The 23,728-nt window shown below is 33.1% G+C and overlaps 1 protein-coding gene and 1 long non-coding RNA gene across 2 annotated transcripts in view; one reads left to right on the top strand and one right to left on the bottom strand.

Annotated features, from left to right (window-relative positions):
* LOC145296886 (pleckstrin homology domain-containing family B member 2-like) overlaps positions 1–23,728 on the top strand; it is a 61,599-nt gene that overhangs the window by 1,578 nt on the left and 36,293 nt on the right. The window contains exon 2 of the mRNA XM_080143032.1: positions 18,326–18,412. Within this exon, the coding sequence (XP_079999158.1) occupies positions 18,370–18,412 (43 nt within the window). The 5' untranslated portion in view covers positions 18,326–18,369. The remainder of the gene's footprint in view (positions 1–18,325; positions 18,413–23,728) is intronic.
* Positions 20,096–23,728, bottom strand: part of LOC145296887 (uncharacterized) — a 60,946-nt gene continuing 57,313 nt past the window's right edge. The window contains exon 2 of the long non-coding RNA XR_013870060.1: positions 20,096–20,653. This is a non-coding gene — a long non-coding RNA (uncharacterized LOC145296887). The remainder of the gene's footprint in view (positions 20,654–23,728) is intronic.

The following is a 23,728-nucleotide window of genomic DNA, read 5'->3' as shown; positions in this document are numbered from 1 at the left end:
CTATTTAAAAAACACCGAATATATGTCAACTTATGTCACGGTAACATATATTGAGCGAATTTCTAACAGTATTTTGTCTAGTTTATTATTTATAACATCTTTTCCTGAACTTACCGTGTTAAAGAGAGTGTCGGCCGCCATTTTGAATTTTCCAATACATCGGTAAACACTGTATGCTTTTCGAGCTGAATAAACATGTTACATTGAATAAAAACACGAAAAATATATCCAGTTAGGTAGAAAAGTAACTTATCTTGCATTTGATAACATTTATTTGTTATATATTTGTTTTTTTGACAACTTTTTCGAATCTATGTGTACAGTAATACAAACCCCTCTCTTTGACATATTAAGTTTGGGAAAAGAAGTTAAAAATATAAAAATTAGACAAAATACTGTTAGAAACTCTCTCAATATATGTTACCGTGACATAGGCTGACATATATTCGGTGGGTTTTTAACAGTACTGTGTATATTTTCTTTATTTTTAACTCCTTTTCCCAAACTTACCGTGTCAAAGAGAGAGTCGGTCCGGGCGTCATTTTTAATTTTTCAATACATCGGTAAACACTGTATGTTTTTCGAGCTGAATAAACATGTTATATTAAATATAAACACTAAAAACATATCCAGTTAGGTAGAAAAGTAACTTATCTTGCCTTTGATAAAATTTATTTGTTATATATTTGTTTTGTGACAACTTTTGGTAATCGTGAAGAAAGAGAGAGCCTGTTTCCTCCGTTTGACTATAGGTGGCGTTACTGTCTGTCCACCCAGTTACGGAAGCACAAAATCTATATAATGGCACCCTTGAAATAAAAATGTTTTTGTTATATTTTAATTTTAAACATGTTTTTTTTGTTTTTTCCAAACATATTTACGTTTTTTTTTATTTTGTTTTTGCAAACATATTTAAGTTTTATTTTTCCAAACATTTACGTGTTGTTGCTTATTTATTTCAAACATTTACGGGTTTTTTTTTTTTTTTTTTGCAAGCATAAACTAAATGTTTTTGCTATATTTTTCTTCTAAACATATTTATGGGTACAACCGTTTTTCCGCGACTATTTTTTTACGCTCGTACAATAAAAAAAAAAAATCAACGTTTTTTCTTTTATGTTTTTTTTTTATGGACCCCCCTCCTTTCTCTTAATTTTTCTACACTTATTTTACCTTTTCCGCCAGTATATATATATATATATATATATATATATATATATATATATATATATATATATATATATATATATATATTTGAAAAAGGATATTGTAAAACCTGAATCTTATTTGAAACTACTATTAAAAAATAGCACGGTACAATAAGTGCATAAGCAAACTTTTCAAAAAGAAAAATATTTCAAAAATATTTAGTTCATGCTTGCCAAAAAAAAACAAAAACGTAAAAACAAAAAAAAAAACACGTAAATGTTTGAAAATAAACAAACAACAACACGTAAATGTTTGGAAAAATAAAACTTAAATATGCTTGCAACCCCCCCCCCCCCAAAAAAAACCGTAAATATGTTTGCAAAAACAAACAAACAAAAAACGTAAATATGTTTGGAACAAAAATAAAACTTAAATATGTTTGCAAAAAAACAAAACAAAAAAAATGTTTAAAATTAAAATATAACAAAAACATCTATTTTTATTTCAAGGGTGCCATTATATAGATTTTGTGCTTCCGTAACTGGGTGGACAGACAGTAACGCCACCTATAGTCGAACGGAGGAAACAGGCTCTCTCTTTCTTCACGATTACCCAACTTTTTCGAATACAGTAAAACAAACAAATATATATCGTAAAACTTGAATTTAATTTGAAAATACTTCAAATTAAATTCAAGTTTTACGATATATATTTTTTTAATTGTTATAGGTGAAAATACAGAAGTTTCAAAACAGTAAACACCTTCCCCTCCCCCATGTTAAGAATGGCTTTCTGTTTAACACTATATAATAATTACTTTTTCTTCTCCATCACTTAAAAAAGTAGGCATTATTCCTGCCAAAAAACATTTTACCAGAAACTGAAAAATTTTAAGTATATTTCATTTTTATCTTAAACAAGACAAGTTAGGCACATGGACAAAAAAAAAAAAAATGGCTGATTGAAAACTTCCGGATTAAACTTTAGTGTTTGAAAAAAAAAAAAAAAAAAAAAAAGGGTATTTGTACAGTTTAATCAAGACATTAAAAAATGAAACTATCGAAAAAAAAGTTGGTATTCCGGCATAAAGCTCGAGACAATAGTCTCTAACCCCCTTTCACAACAAAAGGAACTAATTTCCCTATACACCGCTTTTGGTTACTATGGGAACAGCTAATTTTTGTGATGATTCGATTTTTAATAATAAACACATTTTATTATTTTAAATATTAATATTTATTTTTAATAATAAACACATTTTATTTTATTTTAAATATTAATATTTATTTTTAATAATAAACTACACTGATTAATATCCCAAAAACTACTTTTTTTGTGACAAATTTAAATGCGCTTGCTTGCATGTATAGAAATGGCCACCACCACCACCGATAACAAAGAATTACATTGCTTAATATGAATACTGAGAATACTCCAAAAAACACAGGTCAGCTGCTGCAGGTATAACATCATCAACAATTTTCTCCATAAGTGCAGCACTGCAGCAGAACGCGTACGATTTTTCGATTAATTAGCGGCAGTACTAATAATTTGTGCGGGTTTTCAGATCAAATAATAATTAAAAAAAAAATCAACAATAATAATAAAAAAAAATCGACAATAATAAAAAAAAATCAACAATAATAAAAAAACAAAATAGATTTTATTGGTTTATTCCTCGAATCACAAAAATTAATAAATAAAAAATCCTGTATATTGTAGGCTACAATAAATGTTTGAAGCCAAATCTTTCAGCAAAAAAGGCCAAATTCAAAGACAAAACCACATTTTTTAGATAAAAAAAGGCCAAAAAAGTCAAATTTTAACTTTTTCTTTAATAATTACTATTAAACAAATATTGTTTTACTTTTAAAATGTCCTGTATATTGTTTATTATTAAAAATCGAATCATCATTATTATCATTCATCATTATTATTAAAAATCGAATCATCACAAAAATTAGCTGTTCCCATAGTAACCAAAAGCGGTGTATATGGAAATTAGTTTCTTTTGTTGTGAAAGGGGGTTAGAGACTATTGTCTCGAGCTTTATGCCGGAATACCAAAAAGTTTATATTGTACGTACCCGTTTTGGACTGAAGATCTCTGAAAAAGATTTCATTTAATTTGATAGAGTATTTTTTTTTTACAGCGGAAAACATGAGAGAGCGCGTTGAAGTCAGCCATTATGGAATTTGTTGAACAAGCCACAGGGAGATAACTCCATGTAAAGCGCAGATACTCCCTCCCCATCTTTATTGCTAGCTTTTCTTCCTAAAAATCAAACCTTTTGCTCGGTATCATAGCAAATTGTTTTTTCGCTGTAATGAAACTACTTGATGAAATTAAGTGAAATTTTGTTTTCGGAGAACTTCGTTCTGTAACGTATACATACAATATAACCTTTTTTCGATATTTTCATTTTTTAATGTGTTGATTAAACTGTACAAGTACCAAAAATAAAAAATAGTTGTAAGTCCACTATTTAACCTACAAACAAAAATACAGAAAAAAATCTTTATGATGACTTACCACTCATGGAACGAAGATGTCATATTCCAAAACTCATGTAAATTGATCAAGTAGTTTTATTTGTAATCAAGAAATTCGAATTTTATCGGTAAGCCAAAAGAGACTGCCTCACGTCGCGATCTTGAAAAAACAAGGGAAGATAAATCCACGATAATTCGAACTTGTGAGATCAACTTAGTAAAGTGAACGATTTCATATTAATCGCTTGCAACCGTTTAAAAATGATTTTCTTCCAATTTATGTGATTTTTGGAATATGACCTTTTCGTTCCATGTATCATAAAGATTTTTCCGTATTTTTCTTTATTTTTTTAGTTTTATCTAGGTTGAACTGTGGACTTATACAAACACAAATGTCAATATTAAAAGTAATTAAAAAAAGAAAAACATATGCCTTTCCTTAACTCTACAACTAACCCTAAATCTGCGTAGCCATATAAGAAAAAAAATAGAAGAATAAAAAAAACAAAACAAAGAAAACAAATATGGTACACGCGACATGAGTATAACGAAATCTTTTAACAATCAATTTAATCTATGGGACTGCTAAAGGTCAATTTCACACCCAGACAATAAGTAATTATGTCATTTAAAACATTAATTTAATATATACTATCAGGGTGTCCTGACGTTACCCAGTATTGAATGATGATCAGCGAATGTTTCGCATTCCTATATTTTTATTGTCATTGAAATCGGTAAAATCGTCCATTTTTCAATCACATCAATAGATTGCCTGCACTAGTTGGGTACCTGTTGTACCTATTTACAATGCCTCCCCACGGGACAGAGTTAGACACTAGGGTCGTTTTTTACGTGGAGAAAAGGAACAAAAATAAAAATTGTCTCAGCCGTGAAGGATTTCTCCTCCATTGACAGAGAACAAGAAATTGAAGTGCAGCATCTGAAGAACAGATACTACACTTTGATCTTGCCCTGACCTGTTGTAGTGAATCAGGAGAAAGTGCACATGCCCCTTGCAGTGACTTAGTTCACAATACATTGTAGTCCACATTGCACTGTAGAAAATGTACTGTTGATTTTATAATCATATCAAACAACCTACTGTTGATTTTATGTGCCTAGCCTTACTGCTTGTGTGGTGACAATGGTTTGAATTTAAGTTTAAAATAAAAAAGGTCAAGTATCATGTTGAAATTGTGCTTTAAATAGAAACATTTATTTCGAACGCACCCCTCTCATCAAAGAACCTACTGTTGATTTTATATGTCAAGCCTTACAGCTTGTGCGATAATAACACTTCTCAGATGCACTTGTGATGTTAGGCTGTATAAGGTGTTAACTTTGGTCAAAATCGCCTGTTCCTTCTTGGATCAGATTATTACAGTTATTGATTACTGATACTTAGCAAAGACATTCTGATACAAAACCTAAGAATACTGCCAGGCACATAAAATACCTTCATGTGCAATTTCATAAAAATGGACCCCACCATTTTTGAGTCCATAGGAAACTCACACACACACACATACACACAAAGTTCCTTTTATATCATAGTAGATAGAGATTTGTAGTAGAACAACTGCGCTATTTTTAAATATTTTTTTTCAGGTTAAATTCAAGCTTCACAATATCTTTTTTTTTTTATTAAATTGTTAGGTGGAAGTACAGAATAGTTACAAAGCACCCTCTCCTCCCCATGTTAAGAATGGCTTTCAAAATAATAACATTATTTTAGCATGGTGGCAAAAGTGCACCAATACCATAATTAAATTAAGAAAAAAAAAAGTGGTTACATGTCTTTGAAAACGCTATATGTTCTAGAAGCAGGTAATCATTTTATGCTACATTAAATTTATATCGAAAACTCATCCTTTCATAAATCAAATTGAAAATACAGGGTGTCCCACTTAAAAGTAGCCCGATCTAGCTAATCTTTCTCTTACTGACCAACTGACACCACCAGACAAAATGCAATTCTTTTTCCAACAAGATGGCACTACATGCCATAACGTCTCACAGATCACTGACATGAGTTCATGACATCTTTACGGAAGAGAGAACAATAAGCAAAAGGTTATGGCCACCGCATTTCCCGGACTTGTCATCATGTTAATTTTATCTTTGGGAGACTTTAAAACAAAAAGTTTATGCAAATAATCCTCACAGTCTAAACCAACTAAAGGAGAACATTAACAACGCTATTAGGAGAATCATCAAAGAAGATCTACCGGCAGTATCTGCAAACATTGTTCAACGTGCTCAAAAATGCATAGATGTTAACAGGGAGCACTTAACGCTACAGATAATCTAAACAATGCTAGAGGTAATCTATATATATAAAAGGCAAAATGTGTGTGACCATTTCGTGTATGTCTTCAACAGGCTTTTCTCGCACACGCTCCCGGGGTCGTTACTATCGCTTAAAACTGTGTATATAGGTCCTATATAATAATATCTAGGAATTAGGAAACCGCGTAGCGTATAGATTTATTTACGTCGATTTTTACAAAATTATTTCTATTTTGGCTTCTCGCGTGTTGATTGGGCTTTTTAGTATAAATAAAGTAAAACTAAACTCGAACGACGTCTTCTCGGCATTGCGCCGGGAAAAACGTCCAGAAGCAATCAGCTTTGATCAGACAGTTCTGGACAATTGGGAGATGCTTCCCCCCCCCCAACATCTGTTGGGGGAAGAAACAGTTAAATTTGGGTAAACAAACCCAAACGCTGCGTGACTTCTATTTGACCTTCTTAATTAGGTCAAATGGAAGCAGCAGAGTTAACTTTTATCACGCACGCCTGTTTTTATAGTTAAATAACCTATTTAATGTTGTTTGTCGCCGTGGCTCAATGGGTAACGTAGTACGGTTTTTTTCACACATTAATTTCCAACTCAAGGGGTACGGGTTCGATTCTCATACTTACCTACCAAAACATTTTTTTTTTATTATTTAACCCCCCCCTCCCCCCGAGTTTTGATTTACCTCAAGACACCCGGGCATCGCCGGGTACCCCCCGCTAGTCTCTATATATATAAAAGCGAAAATGTATGTTCGCTTTTTGTGTATGTCCAAGAAAGGCTTTTTTCAGAGAAGCGGTCAGTCGGTTCACAACTTTTTAAAACTTTTTATATCACATGTAAATCGTAATATCTCAGTTAACAACGGAGCTCGCCTGTCTATTTAATTTGCTCGACTTCGGGAAGATAAATATTCAACAGTTTTCACTCGCCGCATGTAGGTTAGGCCTTTTCCTATAATGTTTCCCCTTACCCCCAACGTCTTGGGGGGGGGGGAGCATTCCCGCACTAAATGAAATGCTATCCCGCAGTGAAACTTGACCTCATTAAGTCATTAAAACGTGCACCTGCCAAATCCAAGTAATTAAATAAATTCAAACGTGTTTCCGTTAGCATCTCACGGTGGCCCAATGGTTAAAACTGTCACACTCTTTTTTTTTTTTTCACACTTTAATTTACAACTTTGCCTCAAGGGTTCGGGTTCGGTCCTCATACTTACCTACCAAAACATTTTTTTTTTATTTTATCCCCCCCCCCCTCACCCTGGAGTTTTGATTTACCCAAAACCACACACACCTCCAAACACCCGGGCAACGCCGGGTACCCCTTGCTAGTTTAAACAATAAAAGAAAGTTCCTCTTCTCTACTACATTTTTCTCAGCTACTTTTAAGTACATGTGAAAAAGAAAAAAATGGAAGAAGAAACCCATGGAACTGATACAAATTTGACTGAAATACAAAATGGATTATTTGGAAAATTAAAAACAATAAACAAGTCTCATCAAACAAAGACTTCGGACTATTGTTCTCATCTTGAGTGTCATTTTTCGCAACATTTCTGTCGATTTAACCTCCAACCTTCTTCAAGTGTATCTTGTCAAACTTGAGAATTTGGATGGAATTTTGAACATTACCCTCAATTCACTTCACAATAAGATGAGGACAGTAGTCCAAAGAATCCAATTAATATAAATAACTGATCCTCATTTAAAAAATTCAGAAACGTAGAAAACTATTCTTTCATAGCAGTTGCCTACATGAAATCATGCTGCCTAAATGCACACACTTTTTTTTCACCCCAAACAAGACCTTTAGACTTCATAGACTATCATTTTGTATCATGTCTAACATGTAATTGTGGAAAGTCGAGCATCAAGATGCCTGTTCACATTACATTTAAACTTCTGCAGGTTAGTATAGTCAGGAAATCAGAAAACAGGGAGATAATTGCACAGTCTAGCAGTCTGAAGGAAAAAAACCTATTAGAGTAGAAAGCTTTCTGGTATCTAGTAACCTTAACAGTGAAGAGGTGGGATTTTGTTGTTTGTTGGATATGGACATCGAGGGGGCTATGAGTTCATTTGATTTTGGACCTTATCTAAGAATGAGAGACTTATGATAGATGACCTCCCAGATGTAGTAACAATATTCCATGAGTGGGCAAATTGTAACCTTGTACAGATATAGGATATTCTAGTATGATTAATTTTCTAGCATGGTAGAGGGAGCCCATTTTCTTTGTAGCAGCATTAGCAATGTCCTCAATCTTAATGTATTTGTTCCAATTCATGTTGCCTGTGAATGTTAAATCAAGAAGTTTGAAGAATAGGCTCCCAGGCAGGGTGTTATTTATGGCAATCAATGGTTGAGAAGGGTTTTTTTTTTTTAAGGAAAAAAAGCTTGATCTTAACATTAAATGTGACAATAATTTAGGGTTTATTCTACTACCAACTGAAGATTGTTTTCTATGGTTTTTATCATTGCTTTGGATATGTGTACATTTGTTTTCTATGGTTTTTATCATTGCTTTGTGTTATATTCCTAAATACTTAGGAAATAAAGACAAACGTGAGTTACACCGAGTGGTATGTGTAATGGGGTTTATTTATAATACAGAAACGTAAGGCTGCTCGCCTAAGGTAAATAGAAGTACATAGTAACAAGTATGGGGAAGAAAGTCTGATAATCAACACGTAAGACTATCCGTCTTACTGCGACTGCTTGTCTGCCGCTGTCTGCCAAACAGTCCAATATATATATACAGTTTGTAACCGGTGTATAGCCAGTTATGTTCCTTCACAACACCTCCCCCTGAAGCTGAAATCTTCCTGATTTTAGCTTAAATACCTCTTCCTTTTAGGGTCAGGGCTTAATCTCCTGGTAACTTTTCTCTTTCTTGCGCTTTTCCTTCTGGTCAGCGTTACCCGGGGTAAAGGTTTCTGTCCAGCCCGTATGGTCGGTTCAGGCGAAATATTCATTGTTTGCGGTACACACGCTGGTTTTGGTATATCAAAAATATCGCACAATGTTTCCATTGGTGTCTCTTCCACATTTGGAGACAGTCTGGGACGTATTTGATTTGTGTCTTTTGCAGACAAAACTTAATCCTTGGATGGTATAGACCATGCTCCCAATCCTTTTTTTGATAATACCTTCAACCCACTGATTTCGTCCATTTTGAAAATTTTTGAAATATACATTTTCACCTGGGGAGAAGCACTTGGTATTAAGGTTTTCTTTTTTGAAAACTTTCTTTTTCTCTGGTAGCAGCCTATCGAAGACAGATCTTATCTTTCTTGCAAACATTAGCTCAGCCGGGGAAGAATTGACATTATTATTAGGATTTGGTGTCACCCTGTAAATTGCTAAAAATGTTTGAATACATTGTTCGTCTGTGTCCGTAGTAAGATTTTTCTTAAGTGCCCTTTTAAACGTATCTACAAATTTTTCGGCCAACCCATTCGATCGTGGATGGTACACAGGTGTTGTCATATGTAGAATATTTAGTGAGTCACAGAATTCTTTGAATTCATGAGCAGTAAATGCTGTTCCATTATCGCTCACTAAGGTTTTTGGCACTCCAAAACGGCTAAAAATTTCATTAAGCGCACTCACAGTGTTTTTTGCTGTTGGATGTCTAAACTTAAATATTTCTGGCCATTTTGAAAAAGAATCTACAATAATCAAGTAAAAATAACCATTTATAGGTCCCGCATAATCAATATGCAGACGTGACCAGGGTAGGTCCGTCTTTGGCCATGGCGTCGTTTTTACTGGAGGATCTCGAGCTGCTAATTGACATCCTCTGCATGTCTTGACACATTTTTCAACTTCCTTGTCCATACCAGGCCAGTACACATATCCTCTCATAAGGGATTTCATTCTCGAAATGCCCGGATGACCTGTATGAAATTCCTTCAGAATTTTCCTCTGTAACGTTAGTGGAATTACGATCCTCTCACCATACATGAGCACATCTTCACAGATGGAAAAAGGCGTTGTTTGATCTACCTTTTTATTTTTTTTTATCCATCCCAATTGATTTTTCATTTTCTTAATGAAAATGTCATTTACTGCCTCTTTTTTTATTTTTTCGAAAGTTACCGGAAGTTCACGTATCATATTACACATTGAACTTGTACATTCACTTTCGTCTTTAAGCGCAGCAATTACCGTTTCTTCGAAACTTTCGCTTCTTTTAGGGATCAACCGTGATAATGCATCTGCGTGTCCTAACTTTTTTGAGGATACATGTTCCATCTTAAACTGATAGTTTAAGAGGGTTACAGCCCATCGCTGTAATCGATTCGCAGTATGTGTGGGAATGCCTTTCTTTGATCCAAATATGGTAAGTAGAGGTTTATGGTCGGTTTGCAAAATAAAAGATCGTCCATGGAGAAATCGATTGTACTTTGTAATTCCAAATATTATCGACAGCGCCTCTTTTTCAATTTGGCTGTAATTTTTCTCCGCTGCAACCAACGTTCTTGAAGCATGGGCGATAGCTTTTGTCCTACCATCCTCATACTTGTGAAGTAATACAGCGCCAACACCGTAATCACTGGCGTCCGTTGCTAGTATTAGTTCCTTTTCTGGATTGAAATGTGCCAATGCTAAGTCTGACAGTAGACATCTTTTGATATTTTGGAAAGCAGATTCACATTCCTTATTCCAGTTCCATTTAACACCCTTTTTCAGTAACTCGTTAAGAGGAGCTCTTAAATTATGTATGTTAGGGATGTAAATTGCATAGTATTGAACTAATCCCAAAAACGATTTTAATTTTGTCACTGAATCTGGAGCAGGCATCTTTTCAATTGCTTCAGTCCTTTGTGGATCCGGTCTTCGACCCTCTTTGTCGATTATTTGACCTAGATATTTAATTTTTTTCATAAAAAAATCGCATTTTTCTGGGCTCAATTTAAAACCAAATTCCTGTATTCTTTTGAATACTTCTTTTACATGCTTCTTATGATCTTGCAAATTTTCACTTTTAATTAGGATATCGTCAAGGTAGGCCATTGAAAATTCCAACCCTGCCAGCATCGTGTCCATAATTTGCTGGAAAATAGCAGGAGCAACCTTTAATCCAAAAGGAAGCCTCTTTAGCTTAAAAATGCCCTTATGAGTATTTATGCCTAAGTATTTGGAGCATTCATCGCTGATCTTAATTTGCAAGTAAGCATCTGAGAGGTCTATCTTAGAAAAAATTTTTCCTCCGTTAAGCTTAGAGAACAGATCTTCTGCGGACGGAAGGGGATAATTATGGTCCAATAGACAGTCATTTAAACCCGTTGAAAAATCTCCACAGACCCTTATTCTGTTATTTTTTTTCTTTACATACACGGTTGGACTTGCCCAATCTGTGTGGTTAACTTTTTCAATGACTTCCAGTTGTTGAAGTCTATCCAACTCTTTTTCGATTGCGTCCATCGCTGAAAAAGGCACATTCCTTTTAGGTTTGAATACTGGAGTGGCATTTTTCTTTAATTCAAATTTTGCCTCTGTCTTAATACAGAGTCCTAGTCCTTCGGCAAAAACATTGGGAAATTCAGTTTTCAAATCCTTCAGGAAGTCTTCCCTTTGGTTTGCTTTTTCTGCAGTTAAAACGTTACAAAACGAATTTATGGGTTTCTCCCATAAATTAAACAGGACAATCCAATCTACCCCAAACAGGCATGTATTCTTTCCTGGTACGACGTACACTTTGGATTTATGAGTCTGGTTAGCGAATGTCACTTTGCATTTTAATTCTCCCTTGAACTCTAATCTTTTGCCGCACACACTTCTCGCCGTCTTTCTGGTTTTCGTTAATTCAGGTCGACCTATCCTTTTCCATATATCTTCATTTATAATACTAATATCTGCACCGCTATCCAGAAGCAATGTAACCAGATGTCCATTTATCCGAACATCAACATATTTCCGTCTTTCGCAGCTTTTTTCTTTATTCATGCGAAGCGTATTTACATTATCGGTCCCTTGTCTTTTCTTCTGGGCACAGTATGTTCCCTTGTGACCTCTGAGACCACATTCATAACATATTTTGTTCCTAAACCAGCAGGTCTTATTGTTGTGTCTTAAACTACCACAACATTTACACTTTAGCTTTGGGTCTTTGTATCCTTTAAGGATCCTGTGTTCTTGGAACCTGGACTTTCTTGTGGTCCCTTGCCTTTTTACTTGCTGCACCTTAAAAATATTTTTCTCTTCAATGCGAGTGTTGTCTTTCTTTATGTTAATCAGACGTTGACACTCTTCAGTGACTTTTTGCAATGTTATGTTAGGATGCGCCTCCATAATTGTTAGGATCCGTGAACGTATATCTTTGTCCCTTGGTGCTGTGAGACCTTGTACAAAGATTAAACATTTAAATTGGTCTGCGGAAATTTCATTCAATTTAAATGATTCGCATAAACAGTTCACAGTGCAAGCATATTCTAGATAGTCTTCAGCTTCTGCCTTCTGAATGTTCAAACATTTGTATCTAGAGTGAAATAGGCTATCCCTTTTATCAAATATTTTCGACAAGGTACTAATTGTTTCCTCGAACGAAACCTCCTCCAGTTTTTTTGGTAGAATTAGATTTGCATACTTGGTGTTTTCATCAGTACCCAGTTTTTGTAGTAGCAGGGTAACTTTTTCCTCATCGGTCCAGTCTAAACATCTTTTCGTAAAAATTGTTTCGTATCTTCTGTAGTATGCAGGGAAAGTAACACCAGTATCCGGGGAGTAACGAAATTCCGTTAGTGAATTTGAAATACCCTCGGCAGAAAAATTAGTCTTCTTCCCGGTCGACGTTAGAATTAGCTTTTCTAAATTCTTTTGCTGTGTCGACATTTGTCGTTGTAGTATGTTTGTTTGTTCTTGTTGTGCCTCTAAAGTTTTTTGTGTTCTTTCTTGTTGTTGTTGCAGCTGTTGCTGTAGCTGTTGTTGTTGAATTTGTTGTTGTTGTTGTTGTTGCGCTAAAAATTGTTGAGTCATTTTTGTCTGTTCCTGGATGCTAAGGGCTAGAGCCTTAGTTAACTCTGCTAATTGTTCCATGTTAGCTTCTAGTACAAAAATGTCTTTTCGAATTCTACACAATAATTCCAAAGAAAAATCGTAAATTTACGTATATCGTAAATTAGTAGCAATATGCAGACACAACACGTTTCAACAAAGTTCATCCATAGTAATTCAACAGGCTTTGTAAAATAATTCTTTTTTTTTTTTTTTTTTTTTTTTTTTTTTTTCAACAACGTAAGTTCATACACAAAATATTTCTTACTTCCCACGACAAATAGTTCCAATTATTTATATAAAGGCAATAACAAACAATTAATTTTCCAAAAAAAAAAAAATATATGGCTGCCGTTCCCACGTGGCATAAAATGGTACAATAGTCGTTGTATTTATATTTTTTCTTTCGAAACTCGTAATCCTTTAGTGTAGTTTCGAATTCAACTTGCGACCATTTTTTTTTTTTTTTTTTTTTTTTTTACTTGTCAAAATAAATATAAATTCCACTTTACCTTGAACATGTTTCTATAATTTCTTGTGAGTTCTTTACGAAGAAAAATCCGTACTTTTCGCTACTTTAGGTAGGAAAAATTTTTAAATTCATTGACGCACGTGGTCAAAAATCCTTGTGTAGTTTTTTTTTTTTCGTAAAACAAAAAATCCTTGCATTGTACACAGTCCTTGGTACGGTAATTTATCTCTGTTAAGAGAAAGAACATCCTTTCGTCGCCATTGTTATATTCCTAAATACTTAGGAAATAAAGACAAACGTGAGTTACACCGAGTGGTATGTGTAATGGGGTTTATTTATAATACAGAAACGTAAGGCTGCTCGCCTAAGGTAAATAGAAGTACATAGTAACAAGTATGGGGAAGAAAGTCTGATAATCAACACGTAAGACTATCCGTCTTACTGCGACTGCTTGTCTGCCGCTGTCTGCCAAACAGTCCAATATATATATACAGTTTGTAACCGGTGTATAGCCAGTTATGTTCCTTCACAACACTTTGGATATGTGTACATTTGTTTTTTCCTCATGGCTGTTATAGAGTGTGGTGTCATCAACAAATATACCCATCTCGGACAAAATCTTATCAGGGAGGTAATTTATGAATATCAAGAATAATAACGGTGCAAGGATCAATCGCTGAGGCACACCTGCATTAATATAATGTTCTTTGGATATAGCCATCGAAGATAACCTGGATATATATATATATATATATATATATATATATATATATATATATATATAAAAATAAAAATTACAATAAGTTTACCAAGGTAATCAAAATGGTAAACTTAAAATATATTATAAATATTAAAGAGTTAATATTTACAAGTAAAGTAATCTCAACCAGATGTAAAAGCTCAATAAAACCGAAAAGGAAATAGAGCTTATAATATGAACAAATGATTAATAAAACATGTTAAAAGACATCTTGAAAAAGAGTTAAAAACATATTTAATTTTAAAAAAGGAAGCACAAGATAAGTGGATAGTCCTTAATCCACGGAGTTTCGAAGAAATACTCTCCTTCTCATCAGAGGGCAGGAATTAGCAAAATGCGGGATCGAATTTTGCATATAAAAGTATTTAATGAAACTACAAGTAAGTCACAGATCTTACTTGGTTAAAAAAAAGGGTGAGGTAAGGGGAATAGGAGGTATATATATATATATATATATATATATATATATATTGATCATGATAAGTGGGTGTTGGTTGAAGCAGAAAAACATGTCATTTTTTTCTTGTTTTGTTTTCATGTTTTATTTTGATAATTCAGTATTTCAAACACCCTGCATTCTTCATTGCGAATTAATAGTGTGGTAAAAACAAAACAAAAAAAAAAACAAAAAGAAAATAAGTTTTTCACAGTATGGGCTATTAATATGCTAAAAATTGGACAATCATATGTATTTTTGGAAAAAATGTTGGGTAAGTGTTGTTTAAAATTGTTTAGAGGTGTAACAGAGCCATTAGTGCTGTTAGCAGCAGTCGTATGACAGCTCATATATGCAAATGACCAAGCTGGCTGCGTGAAATGACATCATAGCAGGATCAAAAAGACACACCTGGCTGGAGAAGCGAGGGGAAGTACATGTTCAAGACATGGCCGGAAAATAACAGCAAGCGAACCATGTGGGTGACTAGAGTGTCTTAAAAAAAAATAGAAGATAACATAAACTAAATGAAGTGTTTAAAACAAGATGCAGCATGTTGTTGGAAATACCAAGAATAAATGCCTCTTATTAAAACAGAAAACTGTTGAGTAAAATTTCCTTTTCCTTTCCTCTGTTTCTTTGCGAGACTTTCATCTACAACATTTTGGGTCCGTTAAAATGTTACGGAAGATTATTCTGAACCATTAAAAAAACTGTACAATGTTACAGAGGCTGTTTTATTCTTTTTTTTTTAATAAAGGGAGTATTTGATTATTTAGGTATAATAATTAGATAGAAGTTATCTGCAAGACATTTAGCAACGCCTTATGCTTATTTTGAATCATCTTTGTTTATTTTTATTTTTTTAAAGAATGATTGTGCTAATTTGTATTTGAGATTTTATGTTCTATGTTAGTATAATTTTATGTGTATTTATTTTATTTAAAAAAGAAAAATTATTTGGACAGTGTCATTTTTTTTTTTTTATATTAGTACAGATGATTGTTGGATTTACAGTGTGTTTGTGTGTCTGTTCGTGTTGCAGTTTCATAAGTGCTACCTAATCTTGTTTAGTAAATAAGGCTGTTTTAGTGTGTTTTTGAATTATTTAATTATTTTATTTGTAAATCTGTCAGTGGAATTGTGTCCTGTTTATCTCTCTGTTAAACTTTCTTCTACCTAGAATCCACCATCTTCTCTGTTATAGAATAATTGCTTACATGCGATTATGTCGGTTTTGTCCTAATTTGCAACCACATTCCTTTCAAACAATACACATTTCCTCTCATCCATTGTTGCAACCGATTGACATCATGGACAAAGGAATGTTCTGCTTTCCAATCTCCTTCTTTTTCTCTTTTAATTTTAACTTTTATTTATGATGCTTTTAGCCCCCCCCCCACACTCATTATATTATTACAAAATTATTTGTTTCTCTGTAAAACACAAAACTGTGGGGCTGTTTCTCAACTGACTATAACATGGCCTCTGGGCCTTCATAAGTGGTGACCTTCCAGGTAAAAAAAATATGTTAAAATATACCTGTTCTAGTATTGAGCTATGTTTGAAAAAAAAAAAAACCCTGTTTTAATTGCTTTATTTAGTCCTACTTTTTAATTAAACAAGTTGACCATTTCTTAGATATTTATTTGTTTCGTCTCTTTTCATTTTTTGTTGATTCAAATACTCTAACATTTATGATGTCTGTGTGAATATTTAGAGAAAAGATCACTCCTGTTTTTTTTTTTACAGAATTACCGTCTAATTTACATCAAAAACATGTATGTAAATTAGATGGCAAAATAATAACTCTATAAGAAGTAAGGAACTTATGTCTCGTAGTGTAAGAAGAACGTCTTAAAGATGTCACAATTTATGAATTTTCAAATGAAATCAAAATGCTCTTTTTTTTTACATTGACGCACTAATTAAGCATAGTGTGAGGAGATGAGGGAATACGGGGAAGGTATCTTGCTACTGTATCCATCTAACACTTATCTTTGGCTAGTTTTTGATTTTGAAGTATATGTTTTCCCCCTGGAAAATGGATCAGCAGAGTTCTCATACATGTTGACTAAATCTATAGCAAAATGGAGAACCCACCCTCCTTCTAAGGATGAGAAATGATGAATTGAGACTTGCATTTATTGCTATGAATTGAGAGAGCTTTTGTCTCAGATGTGATGAATGATGGAACACAAACCACTTGGGGACATGGTCAAGGGGCACGAAAGCAGGATATAAAAGGTATATTTGGTTTGGTTTTTATAACCCCCCCCCCCAAAATGATTGATGTGCCATAATTGGGAACATTGACGTAATGCGACACATACACATAAGTGATTTTGTGGGTGGTTTTAGTGTCGTATAGTGGGGCTCTGTATAACATGGGGGGGGGTTGTATATATATGATGTGTTTTATTGAAATCTATATATATTGATCGTCTACATATAAATGTGTCTCTTGATCGTCTAATGATTGCCTAAACAGGACATATAACAATCATAACAAATAGAGACAAATAACAGTCCCTTAGGGTTTACATCAGTTAATGGGAAAATATACCTGATCCATTTTTGGTTGATTGCCTAAACAGGACATATAACAATCATAACAAATAGAGACAAATAACAGTCCCTTAGGGTTTACATCAGTTAATGGGAAAATATACCTGATCCATTTTTGGTTGATCTTGATTCGACAAATCCTCGGAAAAGCTGCAAGCGAAAATTTGTACAACCCGAAGTCTTGGTGGTATTTACAGCAGCTTTATTTACCGATGTTTCTCCATTGAAAAACTGCACCGCTAGGCTCAAACTTTTATTATTAACATTTTCCCCTACTCAGAGCCATTACGTTCCACGGACCATCTTTTTTTTTTTTTTTCTGACTACTGACTGGGTCTGCTAACTCTTACTCCCGACTCTTGCCTAACTGATGCGTGTATGTTTAAGCTATCTCTTTACGTCATTTTGTTTATGTTCTAACATTCTTTTTCACCAAGTTAACATTTTTGTTTGTGCTAGTTATGAAAACTAACATTCCTTTCTGTTAATACATTTTAACATAATTTTATCTGTAAATATTTATTTTGCTGTGATAATATTCTTTCTGACGTTTTAGTTTTACAGATATTAGCAATCATAATAATCGTTGACCAGTATACCTTTCAGTGTTGCTTGGTCAATATCTAACATTAGTCTATAGCTCTTCCTTGTGATCTTCTCACTCTAGATAGCCCTAAAAAGCGTGCATGACTATAGATAATATAGCACACGAGATCAACAATAATACTCAAGCTTCTTTATCACGTCGAAGTTTCATTCAAGTGAATAAAAGATTTATTTGTTTATCTTTTGTGAAAAAAAAAAATGATTCAAAATTTATCGTTGTTGATTATTGATCTCTTTTAAGACTTTTTTCTTTTATGTCGCATTCATTTTGGTGACAGCCGTTGTTGCCTTCGTTTGATATGAGAAAATATGTCTTTTTCTTCATAAATTTGTATTTCTTACCTCATAATCCCACGGTGATGATGATGATGATATCTGCCTTATGTGACAAAAAAAAATTAAAAACTAATTTGTGTTAAAGAAAGATACGAAGTAAAATGTAATTCTGATTTGATTAAAAAAAATAAAAAATAAATGGAAGCCGTTTGCTGCCTTTTTTTCTTTTCTCATTGAATTGAGGATATTTTCTTTCTTTCAGGTTAATTTTCTGTTAAGAAATTTGTCGATCTGAAAATTAGCAAGATGGATGTTGAAATTGCAAAGGCCGGATGGTTACACAGACAAAGTAAGTGTAAAAAAAATGTGTGTGTGTGTATTAGAAGGGGGGGGCTAAGGTATGAACTGAAACATCTTTCTCTTCTACTGAAATGTAAGTTATTGTACACTAGTTGTACCTATCCGATATTACCTGGGAGTCATTTTACTTTCATTTTTTTGCTGTAAAAAAAAATAGGGTAATTATCTCACTTTTTTCTTAAATAGAATTTTTTAAGTTATATTTAATTATTATGGTATTGTTTGGTCATTAAATTATTAATGGATGCAAAGTTATTATAAAACTCTAATTTTGTGGTTATAGTCTGCTAACATACTTCCTAACTTCCTACGTGGCTGCTACTGGAAGCAGTGCCTATGCAAATCAGTTCCTTTTCTTTTTTCTCTATATCTCCCCTGAGCATGTACTTTTTTTTTAATTACATGTTTCTGATTGTTCTTTTGTATTTAATAATCATTGAAAAGTTTTTCCGGTCTTATTTAAATTAAGAATTATTTAATTTAGATTTTTTTAAAGCATTATTAAAAACACTTTTAAAATCTTTTAAAACTATTTTGAGACTATTATGTATTGGATACAATTTTTTATGATGTTTGTAATTTTATTTTGATTTCAATAATTTTTTTTTTCTTTCATAAACATATATTTATTATATAAATTCAAATAAAAAGCTTTAATTTTTAAAATAAGAAAACGTTTATAATTTCATAAACATATATTTCTTATAAAAGTTAAAATAAAATAAAAACATATTTTTTAATTTTATTATTAAAAGTCGAAATAAAGACTAATTTGTGTTATCTGTATGATTCTGTTAATTTTTACTGTATAATTTTTAATGTCCTTTTCTTCTATTTTATTTCAATAAATTGCTTCACAATAGAAATACTGAAGAACAATAAAAGTTAAGGAACTGATTTGCTTTGTCATTGCTTCCAGTAGCAACCACGCTGGAAGTTAGGAAATACATTAGCTGACTATAACCAATTTTGTAAAGTTAATGTTTTAATCTCTATTGATAAAAATATTTGATGGAAATAGCCTTCAAAATTTTCAGTCTTTTAATACATGTAATAAATAAACTATAAAAAAAAATAAAAATGGCCTTTAATATTAAAAACTTTGAATTTGATTTAAAATTCATAAACTTTAAGTCTCTATTATGCAATTGTATTTATCAGTTGGTGCCACAAAAAATGATTGTGAAGAGTTTGAGAGGATAAAAAAAAGCACTCTTAAGACTTCCACTTTTTCAAGTATTCAGAAACTAATTTTAATTCGGTGTCTTAATCACTTTATAAACATTTTTTCTACCCTTCTATTTTTATGTACAAAAATATTTTTTTTCTTTTTAAAAATGTTATTATACATGAAAAAGAAATTTTGAATATCTTTTTAACACAAAAATGTTTAACAAATGTAACAAAGTTAAAAGGTTTAGAAACAGACTAATCAAAATTTTAATGACAATATATGAGTTAACATGTTCATAAATAAAGTTTTTTGAGAAGTGTTGAGAACATGTAGACTTCAAAAAGAAATTGTTGTATAGCTGTCTATACAACGAGCATATATATTTACATGTATAATCTATGTACATACATACAGTCATGGTTAAAATTATGGAGCACCAGTGAAAAATCGAAATTATGATTCAAACTTATATATTTAAAGGTTAAGAATAGTGAAGTAAACATTAATAAATTTATTTTAACAACAATCAATATTTGTCATGTCCTTCTTTTGCCTTTATAACTGCTTTTATTTGTTTTTGCATATTATTGGCTAAATTGTTGCAGATGGTGGGATCTATTTTCTGCCACTCTTTATGAAGTTTGGCCTCTAATTCTGTTTTTGATGAAAATTTGTGCATTTTCACTCTTTTCCCTAGATGAGACCACAGAGTTTCAGTGGAATTTAGGTCTTGGTATTGAGGAGGCCACTTCATCACTGTAACCCCTTTTTTCTCAAACCAACCCATTTAAACTTTTGACATATGATATGGGGCATTGTCTTGTTGGAAGATTACATCACTTGGAATGTTATTATTAAATATTTTAGTCAAAGAAGTTTGGTAAACCTGGTCCACCATGTTAGTATAAATTGTGGAGTTCATTCTGCCCTCAACGCCATGCAGCCCCAAACCATTATGCTTCCTCCTCCAAATTTGACAGTTGGTACCACACAATCAGAGTGAAATGTCTCTCCTTCCCTACAGCGAACATAAACCATTCCAGGGGTGCCAAAAATCTGAAAAAAAATGAGAATTTGCTACAATTTTTGAATAGATGTTATGGATATGTATTCACATAAAATTTTCAATTGTTCTTTTCAAAGTTTAGGAAATAAAAGCTGTTGATTTTGCTCAAAGTTACTCTTGTCAGACCAAACACTTTTGATATCATCAGGTGTCCAATTTTCATGTTTTTTTTTGTTTTGTTTTTGTTTTTGTTTTTTTGCAAATTCCAGTCGTTTTTTTCTTGTTGGCCTGAGACAATTACGGCTTCTTCTTTGCTTTGCATCCTTTTAATTCCACTTCTAATAAACTTCTCACTCTTCGAGCTGATATGTTTTTGTTTGCATCCTCCTTAAGTTTAGCAACAAGATTTGAAGAACTTTTCTTTCAATCTGCAAGAGATGCTCGTTTCAAAAATCTGTCTTCCCTGGCAGTAATAGAGTTTTTACGACCTTGTCCTTTTCCGTTTTTAAAAGACTTTGTTTCCATGTACCTTTTAATTGTTCTTTGAACATTCCATTTTTCTGACAATTTCTACCTGAAAATATCATTCATAAATTAAAGCAACAATTTGTGCCCTTTTAATTTCTGAAAGCTGCTTTTTTGGAGGTATTACTGGCATGAATCAAATATTACCTAAAAAATAAGAAACAATATGTTTAGTATAACAATGAATCATTTTGAATATTGGAATGAATTTAGTATGAAACTCAGCTAAAACTCTTGAAAGGCTTTAAAGGAAAAAAAAAGGTTTAGGTTCATTACCAAAAAAAAAAAAAATACTACAATCTATTGTTAAATGTTTTACATTTGCTCTCAACTGTTCACTGTACAATTTTTAACTTTTAAATGTGGAGGTTAAAACTAAGTTTTTTTTCTAGGTGCTCCATAATTTTGACCATAGTTGTATTTATAAATGTCTCTGTTATCTTCTAGTAAGTATAATGTATATATACATGCAGTTAATATTATTGTAATGTTCTTTTTCATTAAATGACCGACTGCAGGAGAATGGTTATGCATATAAAGACTGTTCATTTACTATGTGGCAATATATAACATATGCTAAGTGTGTACATTCTTTCTCTCAGTTGTTCTGTAATTGAAGGTTTCTCCAGAAGAAAACACCAAATCAAAGTTATATTTTTATATAACTTTATTCATAAACCGTTATTTCCCATTGGAGCTGCATGACGTTATAATTTTTACATTATGTTAAAGTCGCATTTCTCCCAGTTTCCAAACTCAGAGACGTCATCTTTTGTATTAATTTGTCCGACTTTTCCAGTCTAACGCCAAACTTTGAAAACTGTGTGTGTCTCTTCTAATTATCTCATTACATCATTAACTCTCATAACATTAAGATCACGTGATGCCATCACTAAAATCATCTCCATTATTCATGTTCTAACATTTTTGTTTATTTTAACGTTTCTATGTTAACATTACCGATACATTTCTATCATGATATTTTTACCCTAAAAATACTTTTTTCGTCTTGCTACATATCTTCTAAACATCAAAAACAATCATAATAATAATCATTTTGTTTAACAGATCGATGTGGTACTGACATTTCATCTTGGCCATCCTTCGGTGCCATATTATACCAAAATACAGCTTCTTGGGGTGAAATTTGGCTTCTTGATGCCACAGCTTTTATAGTGCGATGGTGCCTTGATTTCATTGCCACTCGGGCAGTACGCAGTTCTTAAATATTGCCTAACATTCCACTTTGCACATAACTCTCTAAAAACTTCCAAGCAGAAAGACATATCATTATCCGCCAAAACTTCTTCCGCCAACCCCCTTTTCATAAACACCTTTTCACTTCTTCAGCTATTTCCGTTTTGTTTTTTTGCCATATTGCTACCCTCCCAGGCCCGCAGTCAATCATAGTCAGATATGTTTGTTTTTGTCGATAATGCATGATATTAATGGCCGGCACCACCGATTTTCTACAACATGCAATTCCCTTTTTCGTGTTTAGCTGGCACAAGATCAATTGATTGACATTCCTTACATTGCTCCACTTAGACATTTTCCATCATGATGTGCGCATTCACTTTTCTAGCTAGGTATAAAGTTTGTTCTTTTCTGAAATGATGCATCTTATGCAGGTCCTTTAGCTGCTCTACTGCACAGCACACCGAGGCCATATCTTTCTTTTCTCTTAACCAGATTTTCTTCACTCTGGTTAGCTCATCCACTTTATTTTTCTGCGACACGACCAATGTTACAGTTACCTTCAATCCAAATTCTCGGGTCAAGTCTCCAAGTGCTCCATGTTGACACTTGATAAGCTTCTCCGCTGTTCCTCTTGTCTTGATTCATCTATCTCCTGACACGTCCGATTCAACCCATGATGCTACTATCGCTTTCTTCCAACATCCACTATCTGTTGTCCCCATTTTAAAGCCCTTCATCATAGCATCAAGCTCTGCAACATTGATATGGGTGCTATTACACTTTTATCACAGCCAACCAGCATCTTCAGTAGTTACACCTCCTAATTCTAACAATACTCCTAACGCTAGGCTGTAGTGTCGCTCCAGATTCACGTTTTTTTTTTATATACCATTCTCCTTTTACTGGGTTCACTTTCTTCACTTCTGCAATGACTTCTTGTATCATGAGCAGCACTTCTTGATCAATCCCATCCTCCCATCGGTCCATACCAGTCTGCCGTTTAATAAAACTGCATGCAGTACGCAACCATCCGACTACAGAGTAATAGCCAACCAACTTTCCGCATACTGAGAAAAGTTTTCTCTTGGTTAGGCCATCCTTGGCTTCGGGGTTCTCATTTCCTCGTCCAAACAACTTTCCTGCCTTATTCCGCTGCAATCTCAATCCCAAAGACAGTTGGTTTAGCTGTTAGTCTGTATGTTTTGACATGGTCTGCCGTCACCTCAGTCTCGTCCACCAGTACATCATCAATATAAAAGCAGGTGCCTCTCTTAACCGCATCATCTTTGATCAACACGGTCTTAAGAATTGCCATCATAATTTTTGGTGCAAAATTTAGACCAAATCCTGATCTCGTCAAACAATAAATCTGACCTTTATATTCAACCAATTGATACCAC

Source organism: Euprymna scolopes, chromosome 17 (genome assembly GCF_053919585.1).
Source record: "Euprymna scolopes isolate OS-2025 chromosome 17, ASM5391958v1, whole genome shotgun sequence".
NCBI lineage: Eukaryota > Metazoa > Mollusca > Cephalopoda > Sepiida > Sepiolidae > Euprymna > Euprymna scolopes.
The sequence above is the reverse complement of the archived record's forward strand: the minus strand, read 5'-3'. Positions and strand labels throughout refer to the sequence as shown.